The sequence below is a fragment of the Coregonus lavaretus genome, assembly GCF_964263955.1.
Source record: "Coregonus lavaretus genome assembly, chromosome: 4".
In the NCBI taxonomy this organism is placed as follows: Eukaryota; Metazoa; Chordata; class Actinopteri; order Salmoniformes; family Salmonidae; genus Coregonus; species Coregonus lavaretus.
This window is the reverse complement of record NC_139991.1, coordinates 11,761,822-11,789,461: the sequence shown is the minus strand read 5'-3', so window position 1 is coordinate 11,789,461 and position 27,640 is coordinate 11,761,822. Positions and strand designations below refer to the sequence as shown.

Sequence of the window (27,640 nt, the reverse complement as noted above, 5' to 3'; positions counted from 1 at the left end):
GCTTAGTTATACAGTAATTTTAGAGTGCACACATTTAAAATCCTGAAATATTTTATTTTATTACATTATCAAAATATTGTTTAAAAGGTCAATGGCCTTTCATGCAAAACAAGCAAGACACAACATATTTAGACAACACAGACTATGATATTAAAGAATATGAGTTGTGAAACATCATTTGGAATAGAACAATAGAAAGTTATTGTTTTTGAAGAACATCCCAAAAAGTAAACATAGACATTTAAGGCATTGGTCTTCTGGTCATGTACTATGGCTTGCACTCTGCATGCAAGAAGGACATGAGGAGTCAAGAGTCTCCCAAGGGATTTTGTCTGTATGGCTGAGAGTGGTGTTAGTCAACCACTGGAATATTGACAAGCCTGAGATAGAGATCTAGCATATGACTTTGAAGTTGAAGGTATACCAAGTAAAATTGTCCAAGGGTATAGTTTCCACCATCAGCATGAGAGGCTATTAACATTTACAAAACAGATTAGCTCAAAACAGATTAACCTAGAAAAAGCCTACAAATAAAATCTGATCAATAAATTACAGAATTAACTGCATTATAAGACCTAATCTTACATTGAGTAAACTATATTTTATAAATGTAATCTGTACAGCAATCTAAATAATAAGTGAAGTTTGTTTACTGAAATTAATGTGAAAACTACTGTACATATCCCAACATTCTTCATGTGTATACAGGCTGTGATAAAATAGTGAGAATTGATTGCTGTAAAGGGGACAGTTCACCCAAGTTCTTAAATTATGCATGTTTCCTTACACCTCTGTTTGCACAAGTCACATTACAGTAACTTGAAATCGATTCAATAAGCTGCAGTCCCTTTTGAAGTTGAATAACAATTGCTTTGAAACATGTAATCTAAAGTCAACTTTCCTTTTAATATGATACCATCCAGACATGTTGGAATGATTGACATAAAACACTGATAATGTAGTGGAGTTTTCTGTCTGAAAGACTCATTTGCTAAATAAAATCAGTCCCATATAAGTGCTCTGTGCTAAAACAAAATTAAAAAGAGAAGGCCTCCCATTGTGCTACTGAATACAGACACAGAGTGTGACAGAAAAAGTTGATAGGAATGAGCAACTTAACTTAAGTGGGTAATGACTAACAGGGCTGAGGAATCTGATTTTCCTGCTTACAAGGAGTTTGATAAGTGTTAACATAAAGAGCAGATAGATACATGTGCGAGTAACACAGGCAAAAACACATTTTGGTCCCACCCCAGAAGAAATCACACATACAGTTGCATATCTCGCCATAAATCTAAACAAGAAAGAGGAATGCGACCCCAAAAACAGGGCTAATATTTTGTCTGGTATGACTTAATATGCCACTCAAAACATTTCAAACTGAGTGTAGATTATATCCATTGGAAATAGCTCTAACAGACACAATATATATACAGTAGATGTATGGGTGCATTACCCTCTTGGACCATTACAGTATCTCTATCTATCATTACCCAGCTGGGAGAAACTGTTTTTAAAGAATGCTGTTTGTCCTGTGTTTATATCGCAATTGTACAACAGCTGATGAAACTAACATTCGAAAAGTGTGAAAAAATGTGATCAGTGTTATTTCCTAATAGTTGCTGGTTGAACATACAATCTACACAGGACTTTTTAATTATCAGGTTTGCATGGGACGGAAGTTTCAGCTTTCCATGGTGACATCACCATGTTGTAAATTGGTTGATAGACCAATAATAAAGAGAGTTCCAAACCTCTCTGCCAATAACAGCTAGTTTTCCGTTCCCCTCTCCCCACTCAGACCACTCCTAGCAAAATTCTTGCTTGAGAAAATATTTAATTGCTAAAAAGAAATTTTAGCACATTTTTATGGAAATAAATTACGGTAAGGTACTTAATTGTTACCCAGAAATGATTTGATATTAATATACAAACGGCTGCATTGGGGCTTTCATTTACAGTTTTTACATTGACTCCAATGAAAATATCTCAAATACATGACAGTAATGAAATGAAAACACATCACATTTAATGTAGCCCAGCTACAGCCAAATTGAAGCAGATAACATGCCAACATTTGAAGGCAAATCAATTAGATTTTATATGTTACATTCTATCAAACATGCATATTTCTTTGAAGGTAATTAATTACATAGCTGCTGGTAAAAGCCATGGGATATCTTTGGCAGTCTTTGCTGGACATATGTTAGTAACATATTATGATATTGTGGATAAGGTGAACATTAGATTACATTTTTTCAAGAAGCTGTATATTGTCTGGTACAATTATTATTATTTATATATCTATTATTTAACCTTTATTTAACTAGGCAAGTCAGTTAAGAACAAATTCGTATTTACAATGACGGCCTACCAAAAGGCAAAAGGCCTCCTGTGGGGATGGGGGCTGGGATAAAAAATAAAAAATAAAATACAAAACGCACATCACGACAAGAGAGACACCACAACACTACATAAAGAGAGACCTAAGACAACAACATAGCATGGCAGCAACACATGACAACAACATGGTAGCAACACAACATGGCAGCAGCACAACATGGTAACAGCACAAAACATGGTACAAACATTATTAGGCACAGACAACAGCACAAAGGGTAAGCAGGTAGAGACAACAACACATCACGCGAAGCAGCCACAACTGTCAGTAAGAGTGTCCATGATGGAGTCTTTGAATGAAAAGATGGAGATAAAACTGTCCACTTTGAGTGTGTTTTGCAGCTTGTTCCAGTCGCTAGCTGCAGCGAACTGAAAAGAAGAGCGACCCAGGGATGTGTGTGCTTTGGGGACCTTTAACAGAATGTGACTGGCAGAACGGGTGTTGTATGTGGAGGATGAGGGCTGCAGTAGGTATCTCAGATAGGGGGGAGTGAGGCCTAAGAGGGTTTTCTAAATAAATACAATACTCAATAGCATTTAACTGAACACTTAACAAGTTGGCACATACTTTTGTAGGATTCCATAATATCCTATCACAATCAACACTGGCAGTGAATGATTGATTCACTTACAAGAAACATAATTTCACAGAGCACATGAATCAAGCTGAACAATAGGAGATTGCATTGCAACAGCATTGGAGGCTGAGAAAAGGTGACGAGATGTGGTCATCGATCAAATTATTCCGTCCCTGCCTCCAATGCAAGTCCTAATATAGGCGAAAAGGTTGAAATCTGCTAGCTGCTCATTAGAGAATTAACAAACAACAAAACAAAACAAAGAGAAAGTTGATAGGATTGCCCCACTGACAGAAGCCCTTTACTGTATTTCTGTTTACCATCAGTGGAGGAGAGTTACTGATTGGGGGCCTACAGGCACTCAGATAACACGTCATGTTTGTCGGTGGCAGTGCAGACCTCAGGTTTGGGTTCAATGATAAAACTCTGACTCAGCTGGATCTTGAGCTTCTCAACCTCGTAGCTGTGCAGGTATTCCTGGATGAGGTAACGTTCCCGTTTGATCCGAGCCTTCACCTCGGACGGCACATCCGGGATCAGCCAGGCCACAAAGAACTTCACCACAAACACCACGTGCTGATGGGAAAGGAAGAGGGTTTTTACAGAGCATACCATTATCACACACTCACCTTATGAAGTACAGATGATAACATGTTGAAAGACAGTGATAGCAAAGACTGGGCTCTGGTGCATACTGTATGTAATGTAGAGAGCACCTGCTGGTTTAGAAGGGAGAGATGTGCTGTGTTTGATAGACATATTTTGGATGGCTTACCTCCATGATAATGATGAAGGCCAGTTTGGCTGCCAGGATGTGCCAGAACTGCATAGTTTGGGAGTACTGCCTCTGGTGGCCTGGAGGGTAGCGGTAGTCACGATACCTGAGACAACATATAGGGCCAATGTCAGGACACAGCAACTACATTCAATACTGCTAAACCCCAAGCATTGACCTGTGCAGTCCTCGGTAAACATCTGGATGAATACAATCAGAGCTCCATAGTCAAGACTTCAAGTGAAGTCAAGACAAAGGGTGTATAAAATGTGCATGTGAGTGGCCTGGCATTGCGGTCTCTACCCACCTGCAGGTGGTGATGAAGGAGCTGTTGAACCAGGCAGGAATCGCCCCATCCTCGGGCGTACTGAGGAGAGGGATCTGGGAGATGTCATACACTGACAGGCTGCTGTTGATGTAGCCACTCATGGTGGCTTCAGAGCCAGGGTGGTAGGCATACAGGTAGACCAGGCGGGGGATCATGTCTGAAGTAAAGGCCATGATGAATGCCTGGGGAGATGAGAGAGCATGAGATGGGATCAGAGACACATTTAACTATTTATTTATGTATTCTGATTATACAGTATATATGAATGATAAAATGGGCCTGTTCAACAGTAAAGACATAGATTTGAACACTTGATAACAACAATGTGGCTACAGCTTAATAACAACAATGATGCAACCAGCTTTACTCCTACTCACATTGGTGACAACGGACAAGATGGCCACCACATTGAGGATCTCCTGCCAGGCTCCGATGTTGTGGGCCTTGGCCGCCACAGGCCGGCGGAACTGGGTGGTGAACTTCCAGGCGTCCACTCTGACCTCCAGGATGTTGTTACAGAGGGCCAGCAGGGGGGCCAGGGGGAAAGAGGCCACAAACAGAGTGATGAAGCCAAACTGGATTACTGCATTGAGTAGGAGGGAAAGAGAGAAAGAGAGCATGTTGATGAACAGCCCTACACAGTCTCTTGTGGGAAGAGAGTGAAGTGGGTTAGGGGCCTTCTTACCCATCTCCAGGTACTCATAGAAAAGGCCCAGCTGGCTGAAGTTCTGCAGGTCGTGGTCCTGCTCCCAGCGGCTGTACTGGTTTTTCCGGGCCTTCCTGCTGCACCACCAGTTCCTCAGCAGCCTGACAGGATACAACATAGATCGAGAGAAAATTGAACTCTGAGGAGGGCACATGTGTACAATTTACATACTGAATGTCGTACATCTTTAACAAGTTCAAGCTGGTTCACACCCCATGGTGGATTACATATGCAACTGAAAGGTGATCGAGGTACATTTTCGCAGTCTATCAGAAGTTGGTGAGAGGTCAGTGTAACTCACGGCAGTAAGGCCTCCTGGATGTTCCCACACAGCTGCTTCCCTGTCATGATGATCACCAGCTGGGTGGTCAGCTCAATCAGACAGCCTCCTGGGTCACACTGGGACAAGTTGCAGTGGGTGTTTAACAGTTAGGTTTGACATCAAAACATAAATACTGTAGTTCATTCTTCAAAAGTGAGTTTCATATAGTAGAATGATGTGTTGATATGCTGTAGATGCTATGTGAAAAAGCTCACCTCCTCGTTCCTCAGCCTGCTGTATTTGCCAAACATGTAAGTGTAGTTGCCTGGGTAACCCACAAATTTGCCCTTGAAGAAGGCCACGTAGAAACATGAGGAATAGTAGTTGACAAACTGGAAGAGGAACATCTTCATTGTCAACTTGTTTTCATACTCCAGATGTGTCTTGGGAATTTCTGTTGGATCAAGTAGTAGGAGGTCAGAGGCATACACTAATGGGTGCAACGTATTTCTGAGGTATCAGTGAATATTTATAGTAGAGAAAATGTAAAAAATGAGTAGGAAATGTGACTTGGGGTAAACATCACTTTAACTTGATGTGCCATCTGTGTTCCTTTTCCCTGCATTTCCTGCTCCTCCTGAGATAATCATCATGATAACGATCTTCTCCTCCTCACCCATATCAGTGATCCAGATGGCCACTCGCTCATAGAAGAAGTTGAGGATCATAATGATGACAAAGTTGATAAAGGAGGCGGTGACAGAGGTAGCAAGCTGCGGGGTGATGAGAGAGCCCACCAGATGGATCTTTTTAGTGGGGCTGTCCTTCATGATGCTGGCGAAGGCTGCATACACAGCCAGCCTGTAGACTATCACCCCAGTGATACAGGCCACAATCAGAAGTATCTGTGGAGAATACAGAATCCACATGCACATCCAGTATACTGCACAATGGCGCGAACAAATGCTTGCAGACACACATAATTAGTGTAGTATGTTGGCTTACCCAGAACAGAACAGTAACCCCGGAGAGGCAAAAGCGACCACACTTTTTGGGGAGGGGTAGGTATGGCTCCATTTCCTGCACAGTAACAAAGAACAGAAAGCCCAGTCAGTAGTTTACATTGAATACTTTAGAATTTTCACAGTATTACAAGTAGTGTGTATTAACAAGTTGTCAGCCCGTACCTGGGTGATCCGGTTGAGTCTCTGGTCAGTGCACCTGGTCTCAAACTCCGGGCGGATCTGGAGCTGCTGCTGCTCCTCCTCGAAATCCACCAGGTCCCACTCATATTCCAACTGGGCCTGCCGCCGCTTCCAGAACTCCAGGAACAGAGTCACTGCAGAACCGACAGGGAGTTGGCGGGTCATTAAACTCTAACAGTAACAGTCTGTCTTCCTCACAGGGGATGTACTGTAATTGTCCAACAGGTTAAATAGAGCAACAACAGAGTGGACAGACACTTACCCCAGATCCCCATAAACATAGCAAAGAACACGGTCCCCTCGTTATCAAACAGATGGGATTGCTGGAAGACGGAACACAGCACAGGATGAGCTCCTAACCACCCAGACAAAATGACATGCTGTGCTTTGGCCACAGCAAGATGACATGCTGCACACTCAGCATGGGAGATTACACTGGCTTTGATTGACAGGCTGGTTTAAACAATATAAGAATAAGCTAGTCATGCATAATATTTACACAGCCATTATTTTTAAGTGTGAGGAGCCATCAAGAATTAGATGTAATGGCTAATCATCAAGAGTTATGATTAGCCATTTGAGGAAAGATTACGTTATGACAGAATAAACTGTGTATGTTCCCTTACCCAGGATGAGAGGCACGTGGAGTTGAGCTTCCAGTAACTACACTTCTTATCACACAGCGGACACATCACAATACTCCCTCCAATGCTGGGGTCACAGATCTCCTTACTGTGGGAGAGATAAAGAGGAAGAATAGAAAGTGAGAAAGAACATTAATACATTTGATATGACGTGATTAAACATGTCCTGTATAGACTGACAAAGTTGTGTGATTTAGTGTACTGTTGGATGTGCAACAACAAAGATGTATATATTTTTTTACATAATCATTATTATTATTATATTGAATACACACCATCAGGTGTGTGTGTGTGTGTGTATGTATGTGTCTATGAGAGCCCACTTGGGCATGATTCAAAGGCTGTGTTTAAACAGGCAGCCCAATAATTGGTATTTTGACCAATGAGATCAGATCTTCTGCCAATAATCGGGAAAAAGATTAGAATTGGGCTGCCTGTTTAAACGCAGCAAATTAACTGTTTTCCTATTTTTCAAATAAGGCACCTTTCTGCCCCCTGGTGGTACTAACCTTGTTAAATTGTCATCGTAGCTTAGCACACCGTAGGTAAAACATATGACGCCCATGACCGCAGCAAAGAACAACATCTCTGTGTAGAAGCCCAGCCAGGCAAAGTAGATCCCAATCTTCTCCCCATAATACTTCCTGTTAATAACACAGAGCTAATTCAACTTATTTGACATTAGGGAGTAGGGACACTTAGCATTTGCATGGTCTTATAGACCAGGGGTTCCCAACATGTTTCACTCGGGGCCCCCCTTCCAGCATTGGGGAACATCCTGCGTCCCCCCTGCGTGTGCACATGCGCCATGTCTATTTCTATGTGCACAAGCACTGTTCATGACACAAACTGTTCACACCCCTCTTGTTGGGGGAGAGAATGTTGCAGGTTATTTCCTGCAATTCTACACATTTTGTCATGGGGTGCAAATAACATTTTGCAGTTTTAAAGCTAATTTTCTTGCAATTCTATACATTTTGCGATGTGTAATGTGTATTCATGTGATATTTGAGTGACAACAATTATTACAACAATATCTATGGGCTAAAAAACCTAAATAAAAAAACGTTAGTTGACATGGGCTAGTTGATCTGGACATTTATGACAAGTTATAAATAGCTCTCTAAGGTATGCAATGACTGACATGACAAGAGGAACTGATGATGCACTATCCAATTTCGAAATTGCACCTTGTGCATTTTACTATTACAACTTTCAAGAGTAAGTTTAAAGCCCCCCCCCCGTAGATCATTGCGTCTATGCATGGGGGAAATGTAACCGATGTCCAGCCGATGTTGTCTGACCTGATGAGGTTGAGGGGCTGCTCCTTGTAGAAACAGAGGAACCTAGCCCAATTCTTATAGAGGTGGTAGCGTTCGCTCTCACACTGGTCATTTGTGTCCCTCTCCCAGTATCGACACTGACAGCATAGGAGACAGGAGCATAATCAGTTCTAGTTTTAGAACAAATCTGACATCATCACATTAAATCTACTGTCCTTATGTAAACGTGCAGATGTAGGCAGCGCGTCACGTGTTTCTTACATCATGAAGTGGGAAGGCTGAGGTGTAGGTCCCGTTGTTCAGCAACCGCTTGATACCTTTCTTGTCTCTCTCCTTGCGGTCTTCTTTATAGTACGGACAGCGAGACAGGATGTAGTACACCTGACAGGAAGGGACATCAGATCAGTGTGTGTGTGTGTCTCTGTGGATTCTGTGTTAAGATACTGTACTCACTATTCTGTTGCGTGTGGAGGGGGGAAAGAAGGTGTCTCGGTTGTCGATAAGGAAGAAGTCTATCTTGTCCTTATCAAATGGAGAGGTGAAGTAGTCAGGCTGTGGGCGCATCACGCTCTCTGGCAGGCGGAACGGTCGGGAGAGCCACTCCAGTGGAACGTCCTGTCCGTGGGGGATGTCACTGGCCTTAAAGGGAACCTTGATCTTCAGCACGTCAGCGTAGGTGGCCAACACCTCCCACGGGGCGTGGATCTTCAGGAAGTGCGTTTTCAGATCATCTGAGTCCTAAGAGGAATGAGTTGAGAGAGAGGACAGAGCGAGGCAATTTGACTGACCATATATTTAAGCACAAAACAGAGGAATCGTTTAAAAGATTGAGTAAATGTACTAATTTTCTAAATTCTCCATTTGAATATAGTACACATTTTCACCTAAAAGGTTGCAAAGAAAACAAATAGAAACATACACCGAGTATACCAAACATTAGGAACACCTTCCTTATATTGTAGCTTTCACCTGGATTTCACCTGGTTAGTCTATGTCATGGAAAGAGCAGGTGTTCCTAATGTTTTGTGTATGTTAGACACCCTTCTACCACTGAGGAAAGAAGACTGTGGAGTGGAATTCCCCTTTAAGAAAGCTCTCTGCTGAGATATTCCCCACTTTGCAGTAATGTGATGTGCTGCTGCATGATGACCACTAGAGGACACCAGCGTGCTACGGATGGGTAACTCACCGATTTGTCCTCATTCTCAAGCTCCAATCCAGCCTTCTTAAGGTTGGCCTCAAACTCCCTCCTCCTCTCCTGTACAAATACACAGAGACAGACACACATGCACTTTACGCAATAGCAAGGACCAGGGCTGAAAAGCATTTATCCTTGTATCTCCCTCCCCTTCTATCATTGCTGCTATCACTTTATCCTTCCATCCGTCCTTGTGTTCACTCTCATCATTTATCCTGGGGAGGATCCATTTTGTTCTTGTAGAGGCTCTGTTGAAAGAATGCCTGGCACCAGTCACAGCATTCTCAAAGTCCCAAAATCAGAAGCTAGAGGGCACAGGCATCATAGCCTTGCATTAGTGAAACTTGGTTTGTCCATGGTCTGTCTGTGGCATGACATCTTTGCCTCTCTGTCAATTTCCCCAACAACAAAGTTTCAACCACTGGCAACTTGTCAACCACTTCTTATTAGCCACCTTCTCCTCTTAATACACTGATTCAGGCTGGTCATGTGGTCAAAGCAAGCCTGACCAATCCAAGGTTAATGCACTGTGCTGTCATGTCCGTGTTTATAAACTGTCATGTGTCTCTCTGTAACCACACAATGCTCTCTGTCTCTGTGTTGATTATGGTGCACTATGCTGCCCACCTGCTTCTTCTCTCCATCCTTGTCATCTAGGTAGGACAGTATGAAGTCAATCCTGCGAACCCCGTCCCTGAAGAACACAGTGTCTTTGTTCTGCTGTAGTCTGTCAGTCTGGAGGGCAGACAGAGAAGAGTGTCAGAAAACACACAGACTATTTCTCTCCTCCTCCTATGAACAGAGAACATCTGTTTACTGAATGTGACGATGTACGTTAAAAGCACATTAAAAGTACATGGTAGTAGTTTAGTATATAGTTTAGGACACGCCCCAAAATGAAATAAACAGATTTATTTTTGTAATGAGTGTGGACCTTCTCTCTTTGTGTGGTTTGTCTTATGTAACTTGAATAGGAGTTAAGAGGCAGTGGATCCTGGACATCTTCCAGTGACTTGCAAAAAGTCATGCCTATCATTATACTAAACTTAGCCCTCAACTATGGCATGCAAAGAGGTACATACTGCACTAGGGCCTGAAATGAACTTTCTGGTTTTCATAATAACGTTAAACCTATCCTTGATATTCTCAGATCATCCCAGACCAGTATACAGCCACTTCTTGATTCAAGCCCCAAACCTGGCACTGACAATACTCTTCAATCACAACGCTCCACTCTCCAGTTTGCCAGGGTTGCAGCTACCCTCAGTTCAACGCTCCACTCTCCAGTTTGCCAGGGTTGCAGCTACCCTCAGTTCAACACTCCACACTCCAGTTGATTTATAAGCATATTAAGCATGTGCAGGAGAAAGTCTCAGTATAGAGAAACTGCACCATTGTCAAAAAGTAAAATGCTTGTGAAATTCAGGAGATTGTATATACAGTGGGTTAAAGGCTGTTTCTCAACTAGGTTTGTTTACTCCTGGTGTTATTCCACCTGAGGGGTATAGCTAAGTATGTACAGTGCTATGCCCTGCAGTCAGGATGACACAGGGGGAAAAACCTTATCGACACAGCCTTGGACCTGGATCCAATCGGCTAAGATTATGTTCACTGATTCCAGGTCCTACATCATCTTTTGAACTTAATTTGTGGAGAAGGATTGCCTGTGTGGGGTCTGTTTCACCGTGTGACTAGGAGGAAAAGCACTTCAGTCCAATTAGCTTTGTGTGCGACAAAGCATAGGTGGATCCCTATATAAAGCAGTATCCTGGTCCTGGAGGACACACTGTGATCAGGAATAGAAACAGAGCCCCTCCCCTTTTGTTTATCAGCCCCCACACCCACAAACAGGGAGGAAGGAAACAGGGTGTGGATACAGCATACAATTCACATGATCATCAACAGAATTAAGTTGGAGAAAGCATATTAGAACAATTTGAAATGTATGTGTCAAAGCATGCTTGAATATGAGTGTGGGAGAAAGTGTTCAAGTTCCCTCGTCCTTGAACAACAGATTCCTGCTGGATAGAGAACACCGACACAGACACACTAATATTCTCTCTGTAGGTAGTATTTTAGTTTGTGCTTATTGCCTGGGGAGCGCTAATCTGATAAAGAGAGGAGCTCTCTGAGAGACACTGAGGTCTTGTGACTGAACAATGAGAACAGTAGTATAAAGAGGTCAGTTGTTTCCAATGTAGGCAAGGTAGACAAAGGCATGCAAAACAACCTCTTTTCAATACACACTCACTATTGGTCAACAATATTGATCATGGATGAGGTTTGATCAAGCATGTGGAGGAAGACTAAAAACAAGCACATAATCATACATTTCGTACAGCCATATACGCACATAAGTGCAAAAATGAATCTACTAATCCAGTACACCTTCAGAATTGCGTTAACCTTTATCATGTAAATAATCTGATGTGTTGTTGTTGTTGTTGCTTTCAATGAATTTGCCCGTTGCATTGCAGAACACTGCTGCATTACAGCACAGAGAGCTTGGGAAGTCAACTAGGGCAGGGATATGTTAATGTTGAGGGAAAGGACAGAGGACAGGGTCCAGGCAGGTCAACATGGGGTCATGGGACTCACCTCTGTGTGTCCAGGTAGCTGTGTCCCTCCGTCCTCTATAGAGTTATTATGACTGTGGCCATTATATTCCTCTGTGCGGAGAAAATAAACAGGAGCAGAGATGAGTTTAAAGGGGCAATCTGCAGTTGCTACATCCATTTTTGGACTTAGGATATACAGTACAGTATAATGATATATATGAGCCCATTGATTCTTGAAGAAGACTGTCAAACCCCATCAGAACCCAAAATATAAACTAGTTTTAATCCAATGTTTGTAAACATTGTAAATGTAAACAAACACTGTTTAGCCTCAAAACATGCTTAAAACTATAATTTTGATATCTTGGAAGGTCAGTCCTTGCATCTATCCCACTGGGCAAAAACTGGTTGAATCAATGTTGTTTCCACATCATTTCAATAAACAAATAAAATGTGATTACATTGAATCATCGTGGAAAACTGATTGGATTTGTAAAAAGTCATCAACGTAAGGGAATTCCATCTTTTTTTCACCCAACTTTTAACCTAAATCCAATGTCATGGTGAATTCACGTTCGTTGACAACTCAACCAAATGTAAATAAAAAATTGACGTTGAACTGAGGTCTGTGCCCAGAGGGATAGGTCTAAGGATTGCCCCTTTAACAGCAAACTATTTACAATGTACAAATGCCATAGTAATATGTGTACAGAAATGTGTATCCACTCATTTAATTGAGAGAGAGAAAGCAATGGGTTATTTGTCTTTGAAATATTTTACCTCACTAGTCCAGAAGCATAATTATTCCAGCCTCATCACACCGATTAGCATAATAGGTCTTAATGAGACACAACATACAATTGATATGAAAATGTCAAACTTGTTCACTGTGGTCATATATGATACCTTCACTACAATTGGCTAAATTAATCCTAGAAAAATAAAGCTATGTTATTTAACTAAAATTACTTTGTAACGTCATCAGATACACTACTGGAAGCCCCTGAAATCCCATGACCGATCACTCTGTTTCCACCCACATTCCTTTTCTACAGATTTGCCAATGATTTTGCAGATGATCGAGTCATTCTCCCTCCTATTACGTAATAGTTCTATATTGAGGACAGGGATTGCTGATGTGAAGAAAACAGCATTAGTCAGTCAGTGGAACTGTGTTGTGGTCAGATGTCAGAACACCCCCACACAACACTGTGTTGACATGGACTGCCCTCAGGGCAACAGCATGGTGATATATGCATGAAGACACTCACTCTCTCAAGAGCTCTCAGAGATAAAACCAGGGGAAAGAACTAAACACATATACCTATAAAGACCCATAAACACTAGCACAAAAGCACACTTTCCATCTAGACACACACAGACAGAAACACACAGCATTCCAGCAGCAGAGCAGAATACTCCCCCAGCCCGGTAGACACTGCTAGAGGGAATGTGCTCATGTTGCAGTGCCGCCTGGTTATTTCTGAATGCTGGGAAACAAGCACTTCCCGTGGGGGAGGTTAGGCCTCCACGTGCAAGGAGGGATGGGGGAGGGGCTGCAGCTCAGTCAGAGGCCCTGTGGTTCCCTCAGACATGCCACAATCTAGCTTACTAAGGAAGGACTCCTTCTGCCCTGAGCCTTTCTCATTGGATGAGGGGGATATTTTTTTTTACGAACAAGAGGTTTGACTGAGTGCTTTGCAAGCCAATGAGAGGCTTGAGGGAGCCGCCCTGTACAGCTGAGAGGTAAATTATAGAGACAACTCATGAGCTAGGAATGATGTTGAGACTGACAGCCAGCCAGATGAGTCTGAGCACAAGCATCCCTAACCCCTATGAAGGTCAAACTAGCAGAGGGGTTTTCCACAGAAGCTGTGCCAAGCTGTGAGGATTGTACTGCTAACTGTCTTTTGTCTAGTGAAGCACAGTCATTATCAGTCCAGAGCTGAACAAACACAGAGAGAGGGGGAGGGAGTGTGTTACCAAAGACGGACTTTTATGAGACATTTACAGTGGGGGAAAAAAGTATTTAGTCAGCCACCAATTGTGCAAGTTCTCCCACTTAAAAAGATGAGAGAGGCCTGTAATTTTCATCATAGGTACACGTCAACTATGACAGTCAAAATGAGAAAAAAAAATCCTGAAAATCACATTGTAGGATTTTTAATGAATTTATTTGCAAATTATGGTGGAAAATAAGTATTTGGTCAATAACAAAAGTTTTTCAATACTTTGTTCATATACCCTTTGTTGGCAATGACACAGGTCAAACGTTTTCTGTAAGTCTTCACAAGGTTTTCACACACTGTTGCTGGTATTTTGGCCCATTCCTCCATGCAGATCTCCTCTAGAGCAGTGATGTTTTGGGGCTGTCGCTGGGCAACACAGACTTTCAACTCCCTCCAAAGATTTTCTATGGGGTTGAGATCTGGAGACTGGCTAGGCCACTCCACGACCTTGAAATGCTTCTTACGAAGCCACTCCTTCGTTGCCCGGGTGGTGTGTTTGGGATCATTGTCATGCTGAAAGACCCAGCCACGTTTCATCTTCAATGCCCTTGCTGATGGAAGGAGGTTTTCACGCAAAATCTCACGATACATGGCCCCATTCATTCTTTCCTTTACACAGATCAGTCGTCCTGGTCCCTTTGCAGAAAAACAGCCCCAAAGCATGATGTTTCCACCCCCATGCTTCACAGTAGGTATGGTGTTCTTTGGATGCAACTCAGCATTCTTTGTCCTCCAAACACGACGAGTTGAGTTTTTATCAAAAAGTTCTATTTTGGTTTCATCTGACCATATGACATTCTCCCAATCCTCTTCTGGATCATCCAAATGCACTCTAGCAAACTTCAGACGGGCCTGGAAATGTACTGGCTTAAGCAGGGGGACACGTCTGGCACTGCAGGATTTGTGTCCCTGGCGGCGTAGTGTGTTACTGATGGTAGGCTTTGTTACTTTGGTCCCAGCTCTCTGCAGGTCATTCACTAGGTCCCCCCGTGTGGTTCTGGGATTTTTGCTCACCGTTCTTGTGATCATTTTGACCCCACGGGGTGAGATCTTGCGTGGAGCCCCAGATCGAGAGAGATTATCAGTGGTCTTGTATGTCTTCCATTTCCTAATAATTGCTCCCACAGTTGATTTCTTCAAACCAAGCTGCTTACCTATTGCAGATTCAGTCTTCCCAGCCTGGTGCAGGTCTACAATTTTGTTTCTGGTGTCCTTTGACAGCTCTTTGGTCTTGGCCATAGTGGAGTTTGGAGTGTGACTGTTTGAGGTTGTGGACAGGTGTCTTTTATACTGATAACAAGTTCAAACAGGTGTCATTAATACAGGTAACGAGTGGAGGACAGAGGAGCCTCTTAAAGAAGAAGCTACAGGTCTGTGAGAGCCAGACATCTTGCTTGTTTGTAGGTGACCAAATACTTATTTTCCACCATAATTTGCAAATAAATTCATAAAAAATCCTACAATGTGATTTTCTGGATTTCTTTTCCTCAATTTGTCTGTCATAGTTGATGTGTACCTATGATGAAAATTACAGGCCTCTCTCATCTTTTTAAGTGGGAGAACTGGCACAATTGGTGGCTGACTAAATACTTTTTTCCCCCACTGAATATATAGCAGCACATACACACACATGCAGAAACACACACACACGCAGGTATGCATGCACACACAAACACACACACATTAACAGTATAGTATACGCATAGTATACATACGTTCACATACACCTCAGCACCCAAGCAACATACATTTTTCTATGTTTTCAAAAATGAATACAATGGGAAACACATATCGTCAAATAAAACTACCACAGTATGGTTTAACACAAAAATACACTATATATATATATATATATATATATATATATATATATATATATATATATATATATATATATATATACAGTGGGGGAAAAAAGTATTTAGTCAGCCACCAATTGTGCAAGTTCTCCCACTTAAAAAGATGAGAGAGGCCTGTAATTTTCATCATAGGTACACGTCAACTATGACAGACAAAATGAGGAAAAAGAATCCAGAAAATCACATTGTAGGATTTTTTATGAATTTATTTGCAAATTATGGTGGAAAATAAGTATTTGGTCAATAACAAAAGTTTCTCAATACTTTGTTCATATACCCTTTGTTGGCAATGACACAGGTCAAACATTTCTGTAAGTCTTCACAAGGTTTTCACACACTGTTGCTGGTATTTTGGCCCATTCCTCCATGCAGATCTCCTCTAGAGCAGTGATGTTTTGGGACTGTCGCTGGGCAACACGGACTTTCAACTCCCTCCAAAGATTTTCTATGGGGTTGAGATCTGGAGACTGGCTAGGCCACTCCAGGACCTTGAAATGCTTCTTACGAAGCCACTCCTTCTTTGCCCGGGCGGTGTATTTGGGATCATTGTCATGCTGAAAGACCCAGCCACGTTTCATCTTCAATGCCCTTGCTGATGGAAGGAGGTTTTCACTCAAAATGACTAAATACTTTTTTCCCCCACTGTATGTATGTATATATATATATATATATATATATATATATATATATATATATATATATATATATATACATACATACATACATAAATATGTGGACACCCCTTCAAATTTGGGGGTGTATAAAGTGTATAAAATGGAGCACACAGCCATACAATCTCCATAGACAAACATTGGCAGTAGAATGGCCTTACTGAAGAGCTCAGTGACTTTCAACGTGGCACCGTCATAGGACGCCACCTCAACCCTGGTCAACTGTAAGTGCTGTTATTGTGAAGTGGAAACGTCTAGGAGCAACAACGGCTCAGCCGCGAAGTGGTAGGCCACACAAGCTCACAGAACGGGACCGCCGAGTGCTGAAGCGCACATAATCGTCTGTCCTCAGTTGCAACACTCACTACTGAGTTCCAAACTGCCTCTGGAAGCAACGTCAGCACAATAACTGTTTGTTGGGAGCTTAATGAAATGGCAGAGCAGCCGCACACAAGCCTAAGATCACCATGCGCAATGCCAAGCGTCGACTGGAGTGGTGTAAAGCTCGCCGCCATTGGACTCTGGAGCAGTGGAAACGAGTTCTCTGGAGGGATGAATCACGCTTCACCATCTGGCAGTCCGACGGACTAATCTGGGTTTGGCGGATGCCAGGAGAACGCTACCTGCATCATAGCATAGTGCCAACTGTAAAGTTTGGTGGAGGAGGAATAATGGTCTGGGGCTGTTTTTCATGGTTCGGGCTAGGCCTCTTAGTTCCAGTGAAGGGAAATCTTAACGCTACAGCATACAATGACATTCTAGACAATTCTGTGCTTCAAACTTTTTGGCAGCAGTTTGGGAAAGGCCCTTTCCTGTTTCAGCATGACAATGCCCCTGTGCACAAAGCGAGGTCCATACAGAAATGGTTTGTCGAGATCGATGTGGAAGAACTTGACTGGCCTGCAGAGCCCTGACCTCAACCCCATCGAACACCTTTGGGATGAATTGGAACGCCGACTGCGAGCCAGGCCTAATCGCCCAACATCAGTGCCCGACCTCACTAATGCTCTTGTGGCTGAATGGAAGAAAGTCCCCGCAGCAATGTTCCAACATCTAGTGGAAAGCCTTCCCAGAAGAGTGGAGGCTGTTATAGCACCAAGGGGGACCAACTCCATATTAATGCTCATGATTTTGGAATGAGATGTTCGACGAGCAGGTGTCCACATACATTTGGTCATGTAGTGTACCACCTCCTGGAACTAGATACACATTCAGATAGTAGGAGATCCACTTGTGAAGCTGTACATCTAAATAACACCCACTTAGGCCTACTGTCTGCAGAACACCCACTTACTGTAAACACATCTGTAGTCTCCAGCACAGTCTAAATTAAACTGACATCGATAACCCCATTGGTGAAGTCCTAGAAAACATCTCGTCCTACTGTAGCTGACCTACCAGTACCTTCAGTGGGCAGTCTGGAGGGATAAATATCTCACATTGTCATGCACATCCAATAAAGCAATAAGGCCCGAGGGGGTGTGGTATATGGCCAATATACCACAGCTAAGGGCTGTTCTTAGGCACGACGCAAAGCAGAGTGCCTGGATACAACCCTTAGCTGTGGTACATTGACCATATACCACAAACCCCAGAGGTGTCTTATTGCTATTATAAACTAGTTACCAACGTAATTAGAGCATTCAAAATAAATGTTTTGTCACTCATACCTGTGGTATACGGTCTGATATACCATGGCTTTCAGCCAATCAGCATTCAGGGCTCGAACCACCTAGTTTATTTTATTTCTTAGATGCTGGATAAAAGCACAAAGGTTTATGCACTCAGTGCAGGTGTTCTTTCAGCATCTGCTAGGAGTGTTGGCCTTAAGCCTTGGCCCTAGATCTTTATAAAGGGAGAGATGTGGCAGCTTTCTGCTCATGTTTACCTTTCTGAAATATCAAATAATCCACAGTGAGATGCACAGATGAAATTATCCCAACAAAATCACGTGAAAAAATATTTTAAATGTCAAATATGGTATAGGTAAATTCAATAAATGTAGCGTATTGGATTTGAAAGGTCATTTCCTCGATCCACTGGTAAACCCAGGGCCTTGGCACTTACTCACACATGACCAGGAAATGCAGAGTAGCATAGGGCTGGGTTTGGCGCTATGAGGAGCCTGGCTCTGCAGCCGCTGGCATGAAGGGAGGGAGGCTGAGCAGAGAGCAAACAGCACAAGCCCCAGAGTCACCAACAACAGTACACACAGCCACAGACACAGCCACTGACCAGGAGGTGAGGTTTGGAGAGGAGAGGATGAAAGGATGGACAGACAGACAGGCGTCACATTAAGCCTTTCATCTGCCCGTACCTGTTAATAGGATCATCCTGAATGCTGTCAGCACAGCAGGGCCATCTTCTTCAGAGGAGAGACAGACAGGACAAAGGGGTTAGTCTGCTTATCAAAGTGCTGCTCGACATTGATAGATGGATTGATAATATCACAGATACACAAATTCTTCTAGAATTAGAATATCTAGAGTAGCAGAAAAACAATCTGTTTTTGCACCGACCACTGACACAGACACGCTAGCCTCAAAGAAACAGGCCAGCTGTTAAATATGTTTGATATGTTCCCTGTTGGGTTCAATCACAGAAAGTGGCAGTGTGAGGACAGGAATACATTATTCCATGTTTTATTTGTGCCATAAAGAAGCTGTTACCTGGATGCTGGTGAGGACCTGCTACACACCGGTAGCACCTGTCTACTCTCCAGTGACAGTCACAGTACCCTCCTGATTGTCTATTGTTTCAGCCAGATAAACCTTTAGAGAGCCTGGTAAATGATGTATTTCATCAGACCAAGCCAATCTGGTTAGTAATTTAAATGGTAATACGAGGCCTGAGCTGTAGGCTACTTTCCTCTGATGAACCTCCTCCTCTTTTGTTTCAGCTACTGGGCTTCCCCTGTAATTAATGTTTCAAGTTGTATTAGTCGTATGTACAGGATACACATGGAATACAACGTCCAACAAAATGCTTACTTGCAGGTTCCTTCTAGACAATGCAACAACAATAAGAAATAATAAAAGATAAGAATATGAACATAAAGTAAATGGCTCAGTAGAATAGAATAAAATGTTTAGCATAAGTATAATACAGGAAGGCACAATTTATCAGCAGCAATTGTGATGTGTGTAGTATGAATGTATGTGTGTGTGTGTGCATGTGTGTGGATGAGTGAGTGTGTGTGTGTGTGTGTGTGTGTGTGTGTGTGTGCGTGTGTGAGTGTGTGCATGTGTGCTAAGGTGAGGAGAGTCAGTGCAGGTGGTCAGTCCAGTTCAAGTGTTCAGAAGTCTGATGGCTTTTAGATAGAAACTGACTGAGCCTGTTGGTATCAGACCTTATGCTCCGATACCGTCTGGCCAATGGTAATGAGGTGAGGAGCTCATGGCTGGGGTGTGTGGGGTCCTTGATGATGCTGCAGGCCTTCCTCAGGCACCATTGTGAGTAGATGTCCTGGAAGGGTGAGAGCATGGTTCCATTGATGTGCTGGACTGTCTTCATCACCATCTGAAGGGCCTTGCAGTCATGGACGGAGAAATTCCTGACAGTACCAAGCCGTAATGCAACCGGTCAGGGCGCTCTCGATGGTGCAGCAATAATATTTGGAGAGGACCCGGGGTGGCATGCCACATTTCTTCAGCTGCCTTAGGAAGTAGAGATGCCCTCTTGACAAGAGTGGTGGTGTTGTTGGTCCATGTAAAGTCCTCAGTGATGTGGTCGCCGAGGAACTCAAAACTGCTGACTCGTTGATGTGGATCAGGGCATGTTCCCTCCTCTGCTTCCTGAAGTCAACAATCAACTCCTTTGTTTTGCTGACGTTGAGGGAGAGGTTTCTGTCCTGGCATCACAATGCCAGTTCACCTACTTCCTCCCTATAGGATGACTCATCGTTGTTGGTTATCAGGCCTACAACCGTGGTGTTGTCAGCAAACTTGATGATGAAGTTGGTGTCGTGCAAAGCCACACAGTCGTTGGTGAACAGGGAATACAGCACAGGGCCGAGGACACCCATGGGGGGCCCTGTGTTAAGAGTCAGTGTGGAGGAGGTGTTGTTGTCTATCCTCACAGCCTGTGGTTTGCCCATCAGGAAGTCCAGGTTCCAGTTGCAGAGGGTGGTGTCCAGACCCAGGGCTCTGAGCATCATCATCATATTACAGTTGGCTCTACCAGAGAAAGCTTATTGAAGGAAAAATTGTTCTCTGACGAACTATAAAAGTGCTTCAATCTCATCTCATGTTATGCCAGGGATTCTCACAGTTTATGATAGATAAAAATACAGTTTATAATAGATAAAATACAGTTTATAATAGGAATCGTGATGCTGCACAGTGATGCTGTACCCTGTAGCTAGCTATTTAATTAGATGGATATCTAGCCTAAAGGTTAAAGCATTCCAATATGTCTGTACATAGGTCAATAAGTACTAAATGGAAATCAATGGCCATTATATGCCATTCATCCCCCACATAACTAGAGCTGATTAGTTGATCATGGAAACACTGTAGGCCACCGACATTCACAACATTCTCATTCACTCATGACCAACATGGTAAGATAACCAGTCAAATGTCTTATGGCCATACACACAGCAGACGGATCATCTAGAAGGCCAGCATGTGAGGCTTGTGCAACATACATCCTATGGTTGAAAGATGTTAGTGATGTGGGAGACACAATGAATACACAACAATGTCACTATGTTGCTACCATGGCCTGATGTGACCTATTATGTCTAAACTCTTATCATCTTTGTAGCTCCAGCTAAAAATAGCACCGGGATGTATCTTACTGGCTTCTTTTGACTGGCTCAAACATACATGACTCATGGCTTCAATAGCCTAACTATTGACATCATCCCCAAGTTCATTTTCTCTCTCCTCAGGGGAAAGACAACATACAGGATAGTTCACTGAAATTACATTGGTTTCCTTACCTTGTAGGAAGAGAGACCAATCCATGCTTTGCTTTTGTTTCCCTTGCTAAGGTCACCAAATGCTAACTTTAGGATTTTTAAATACATTTTATTTAGCATGTTTTGAATTAAGCAGCATAGGGTCTATGTTTAGGGGGAGGCCATACTCCCAGTGCTAAAGGTAGAAACCCACTGGGCACAGATGTCATGTCAACATCTAGTTTTGATTTACATTTGGTTGAGTTGTCAACTAACGTGAATTCAACATGAAATCAACAAAACACCATGTCATTGGATTTAGGTCGTAAATTGAGTGAAAAAAATATTAAATTCCCTTATGTTTAATACTTTTTTCAAATCCAAATCAGTTGATTCAGCGTCATCACATAAACATTTTTGTTGTTGAAATGACGTGGAAACAACCTTGATTCAACCAGTTTTTGCCCAGTTGGAAAGCTGTTTTGAATCCCTATTCTCACACTGTCTGTTGATGACTTTCTGCACATGAAACCAACAAAATCTCCCTTCTTATCTCCAGGATACAATAGCCCTAGTCCCAGAAGGGAACTGTGCCTTGACAAAACCCAAAAAGTTAGATCAGTGGAGTGGACCAATACCCTGGTGCTCCTCCCAGCGAGGGATCATGGGCAGGGCAGATAGCAGAATTCATATTTTATCTTCTCTAAAACAGACATGAAATGTCATCCTTCTAATACTATACTGTTTGAATGAGGCATTCTTGCATAAGGAGGAAAAGTAGACATGTTAGACTTTTACTGATTTTGTCCTTCAGAAACTTTCCCCTAATTTTCCTCATCTGCACCCTTTGGCCATGTTGCATATTGCATAATCACCACTGAGGATATGGCAGAGTACATGAAAACAAACTGTTGTTCTTTGTTCTTCGTAGCTTGTTGCCTGTTAGCCTAATCAGATTTGTTGCCCAGGTTAACCCACAGATAGAACATGGAATGCTTTGGCACAGAGCTTCCTAAACCCACAAAGCAACACAATAACAAAGTCCACTGTGATCAAGTGCATCGATCAATGTTATTCAAGACTGATATATTCATCTGCTCATGGCCATTGAAATGTAATTGTGGAAGATCAATGAAGGGATAATAACCAATTGGAGGTGAAAGGAGACAAATCCAGACATGTAATGTTTTTATCATCCAGAAACAGAAATGAGAAGTGGGTTAACCCTGCCGCCTATATTCAGATATTCAGACACTGCCCACAGTCTACATTACTCAGATATCAAACAGAAAATATAATTACTGAGTCAGTTTCCATGGCAACACCGAGGCTCCCCCTAGTCTGTGAGCAAAGATGAATTCACTGGCTTGCCGTCCCTAGCCAGATATAAAGCACCTTAAATGGAAGCGGTGTCTAATAACAGTTTCTTATTAGATCATCAATGATTACGGGTGAGTGCTGTAATGCAATTATTATTATTTAGGCCTAGTTTGTGCCTGACTGCCCCTGATCAAGACCACCAATTAGGCATGCAGAATTGGCAACATACTATGAAAGGCTTAGGTCTCATCCCTAAAAGCATTGAGTGTGAATGAATAGAGGTTTTACTGAGATAGTGAGAGATGTTGTTTGTAGAATGGCAGGCCTAGTGTTTGGTAATACTACAGTGCCTTATAGCAACTTTTCAATACAACTATTTTGGCTATTTCAATGATATAGAGCCATAAGAGCCATAACAAGGCAGCCAGTGTGAGCATGTGGGTAATATAACTATCAAAAGAAATGATTATGTAATAGAACTGTATTATAGATGCAGATGAACCTGAAGTCTATTCACGTTCAGTCCCTACATAAAACTGTCAACATGGTGATCCACAACACAGACACACATATAAATGTATCTTCCTCTGTTATTGTGCCAGAAGGTTTTCCCTGATAACAGCCAACACAAAGCCGTTGGTGTGAAAGGGCAGTCTATCAACACAGAACTTCATACTATCTAGACCCAGGGTGTGCAGTCAGCCATACTGTGGACCTTTATTAACAAGGAGCCTTAACACCAAAGGGCAAGTGACAGATTGTCCTTAAATGAACCTGCTCTGTCAACTCACTTCACATTAAAAGCATCAATGTTATTGTGGGAACAGAAATGCCTATTGCTCAGAGATAGTGGAACCCCATCGCTTGGCCCGGTTTCTGTAATACCAAATAAGTAAAATGGGCAGCAGAGTTTGTTTGGGGAATCTTCCATTTATGGTTGCTATTTACATTTTAGCAGACGCTTATCCCGAGCGACTTACAGTAGCAATTAGGGTTAAGTGCCTTGCTCAAGGGCATATCGACAGATTTTTCACCTAGTCAAGTCGGGGATTCAAACCAGCAACCTTTCAGTTACTGGCCCAACGCTCTTAACCACTAGGCTACCTGCCACCCTATAGTGGTGAGATGCTAAGAGGGATGTAAACAGTGTGAGAGAGGTTGGAGGGAAGCCTGACTGTTTCTATTCATCAGTGAACTTGCTCCAACTCACTTAATTTCCCAGCAGCGGAGTGATGGACGAAACAATATCTCAAAGCCATAATTACTGCGGCATTATTGAAACCACTTTACTGTCGACATTATGAATGCTCAAGTACTTTTCTTTCTGTGAAGCCATACATAATAAATTGTTGCCTACAAAGTATTCTTAACAAAAGGAACACTTGTGATTGTTCAAATCTGTTTATTAGCCACAACAGCTCTACATTTTCTGAGCTAACTCTCAACCAGCAACATTTCATCGAGGGACCCTTGCTACCATGACAGCTTAACACATTGTGCAGTGGATGGCTGTACTTGGAGACCAAGTCATCTCTGTGGGCTACTCTGTATAGGCACACTGCCACATTCTCACAAGTTTTTTTCACAAATGTGATCTAGTAATATATTGTGCATCGCCAAAGTGGGTGGTGACCTTTAAGTCTATTTGTCACTGAGCACAATTGGAAAAAGAGTAGTACTGTAACATTCCAAATCCTCCCTACAGATGTCTTCAGTGAGTGACTGCTCAGTCAGTCCATAGCATCATGGTCTATTCCCTGTCTAGATGGGCCCTCAAGGTAGAGAGACTATCAGCAGATAATTGTGTTTAAGTGTTCATGCACTCAATGTTAACAACTATCTGGTCTCTAGCGTGTGTTTATGTGAGTATTACCTTGGAACAGTGTGGCTCCACAAATGGCAAAGGTTATAGATATTGACTAGAGGCCTACTGACGCCCTTTGACACATCATGAAACTAGGGAATAACTGAACACAATTAGCAATCCAATTTGTGTTGGATTTTACAAATCCATGATTAGACAGTTAAGGACAACCCCATGCGATGTATTGGGCAAGTCTGTGTTAGCACACCATTGCAGATGTCTACCTACAACTTGTTTCCTTTTCGCCATGAAACGTAAAGGAAAACATGAACATAGGACACAGCTTATTCACACAGGAGCACAAGAGCACATTAAGGGGAGATGTAGGGGGCTAGAGCAATACTGAAGTTATGGGGCAGTTGATGGTGTTTAAAAGGGCAGGCATGGACACAACAATGGCCAGTTTCAAGCGACATTCCTTGTGCAGTGTGGAGTGACTAATAAGTTCTCAATAGAGGGATATAGATAAGCAGAGTGCCGCTTGCATCAGCTTTACTAGGCCTATACATTAGCACTGTATGTAACAGATCAACCTTGCAATGAATAAGACATCCATCTTGCAATCGCAATTATTTTTTTTATCACAAACCTGCTTGGAGATTATTATAATTACATCATTAGAAATAATATTGAATTTATTTGGGGTCAATACTGATAACTTTGAATGCTGATGTGTAAATCAACAACAGACTTCTGCAATAGGCTTTAAGTATGAAAATGTATGCACTCACTTACTGTAAGTCGCTCTGGATAAGAGTGTCTGCTAAATGACTAAAATGTAAAAATGTAAGTAACTGTCCAGTAAAAATCTAACTTTAAAATGTTCATATTCTGATAACTCATACCCAAATACTGTTGCTGGCTCATATGTGGCCAAAGCATAAATAGAAAGAAAAAACCCACCTCAAACTTGTATCTCAAACAGACGTTTAAAAAATGCTTGCTATTTCCTTATAGAGGATGATGTCATCCTCTAGCTGGCCAATCAGCAGTCTACTAGCATAAATATTTTTGGGGACCGGTATATGCCCACACCATTCTGTTGTTGGGGTACACCCACACCATTCCAACACAGAAAAGTTGTTTTTTAACATACTTAATTTAAAAAAATTGTAAGGATAACTATTTCACTCATTTTGTAATTGATTATTGGTCAAATGTCATATAAATCTGGAAACACTTGACAGTTCAAGTTTGTCCTTCTCTTTCCCAGTAGACCTGACAGCGTGTGAATGACGTCATCTCATGTATTTTCAGTCATTTCAGAACTATTTTTCAAACCTTTTCCATTTACTTGTACAACTGTACAAACACATGAAACTTTTTCTGAAACATAATATGTCATAAATAACATGTAAATTCCATTACATTTGCGAATCTTTAGGCAAAACATTGTATGTGCCTCTCATCCAGGTAGCCCACTAACACAGTGGCATTTGGCACAGACACATGTAATTAGCCAAACATTATTCAGAACCCAAATGATAGACAGTGGTAGTTGTAGTCACAAAACTGATTGAAGTAGCCCATCATTCACCTTTGGTTGGTTGTGTTTCCTTTAGCATTTTCTGAAAGCGCTATAGTAAACGTATTAATAGCCAATGAAAACAAAGATTATGGTATAGCCTACGTATACTACGTTTACCTTGTATATTACCAATGTAGGCTAATCTCTGAATGTGCTCTTTACCTCCAATCTGGGAATCCATTGCGCTCTTCATTTCGATCAAAGTTTCATCCCTTGCCATTCCCGTTATTCGTCTCATCTCCACCGACTATAAGGAAGGAGCTGCTTTTTCAGGAAAGTGAGGACGGAGAGAGAGGATGCCACCCCACGACTCGATTAGCGCCACACTGTTTTTGAGGCTTGGGTTTCACAACAAAATCAACGATTCTGGCATTCAATGGATGAAAGAATGGCCCTTTTTTGTCTTGGCATATCCTATCCTATTATGATTGCACACATACTGCTTCTCTATCCACGATACATATTAAAGGGGAGTGGCAAAACCAAGCACATCCTGTCGGCAAATCATTGTGCAGAAAGAAGTAGCCTAATATTAACACAACTAGCGTTTGGGAATTAGTGCATCAAGCATTTGAATCCTGTCTGTGAGGGTTATGTTACCCATGTGAATTGCCTCAAACTTGATGTTTGGTCATTTTGTACGGTTTTGAAAACCCTTCAATTCTCACCAAATGAATTAATATTTCGTACAGCCTAACCATATGAGCCTAACTGACTAGCCTACTAAATTCCTTCAATATATATATATATATATATATATATATATATATATATATATATATATATATATATATATACACACACACACACACACACACACACACACACACTACCAGTCAAACATTTGGACACAGCTACTCATTCCAGGGGTTTTCTTTATTTTTACTATTTTCTACATTGTAAAGATATCAAAACTATGACATTACACATATGGAATCATGTAGTAACCAAAATCACAAGATATGTTATATTTGAGATTCTTCAAATAGCCACCCTTTGCCTTGATGACAGTTTTGCACACTCTTGGCATTCTCTCAACCAGCTTCATGAGGTAGTCACCTGGAATGCATTTCAATTAACAGGTGTGCCTTCTTAAAAATTAATTTGTGGAATTTATTTCTGTCTTAATGTGTTTGAGCCAATCAGTTGTGTTGTGACAAGGTAGGGGGAATACAGAAGATAGCCCTATTTGGTAAAAGACCAAGTCCATATTATGTCAAGAACAGCTCAAATAAACAAAGAGAAACGACAGTCCATCATTACTTTAAGACATGAAGGTCAGTCAATACGGAACATTTCAAGAACTTTGCAAGTTTCTTCAAGTGCAGTCGCAAAAACCATCAAGTGCTATGATGAAACTGGCTCTCATGAGGACCGCCACAGGAATGGAAGACCCAGAGATACCTCTGCTGCAGAGGATGAGTTCATTAGCGTTACCAGCCTCAGAAATTACAGCCCAAATAAATGCTTCACAGAGTTCAAGTAACAGACACATCTCAACATCAACTGTTCAGAGTGGACTGTGTGAATCAGGCCTTCATGGTCGAAT

The 27,640-nt window shown here is 42.0% G+C and overlaps 1 protein-coding gene across 1 annotated transcript; it reads right to left on the bottom strand.

Moving 5' to 3' along the window:
* Positions 1-111: 111 nt before the first annotated feature.
* LOC311128196 (anoctamin-5-like) lies at positions 112-26,447 on the bottom strand. Its single transcript, XM_084160210.1, has 20 exons — positions 26,254-26,447; positions 11,978-12,048; positions 10,007-10,114; positions 9,371-9,439; positions 8,635-8,919; positions 8,443-8,562; positions 8,203-8,318; positions 7,408-7,542; positions 6,881-6,986; positions 6,517-6,577; positions 6,237-6,388; positions 6,055-6,129; positions 5,726-5,954; positions 5,325-5,503; positions 5,089-5,186; positions 4,767-4,888; positions 4,459-4,664; positions 4,061-4,263; positions 3,754-3,859; positions 112-3,554 (listed from the first exon to the last, which is right to left on the bottom strand). Exons 1-20 carry the CDS (start codon positions 26,327-26,329, stop codon positions 3,330-3,332), a joined length of 2,742 nt encoding a protein of 913 aa, XP_084016336.1. The 5' UTR covers positions 26,330-26,447; the 3' UTR covers positions 112-3,329.
* Positions 26,448-27,640: the final 1,193 nt, after the last annotated feature.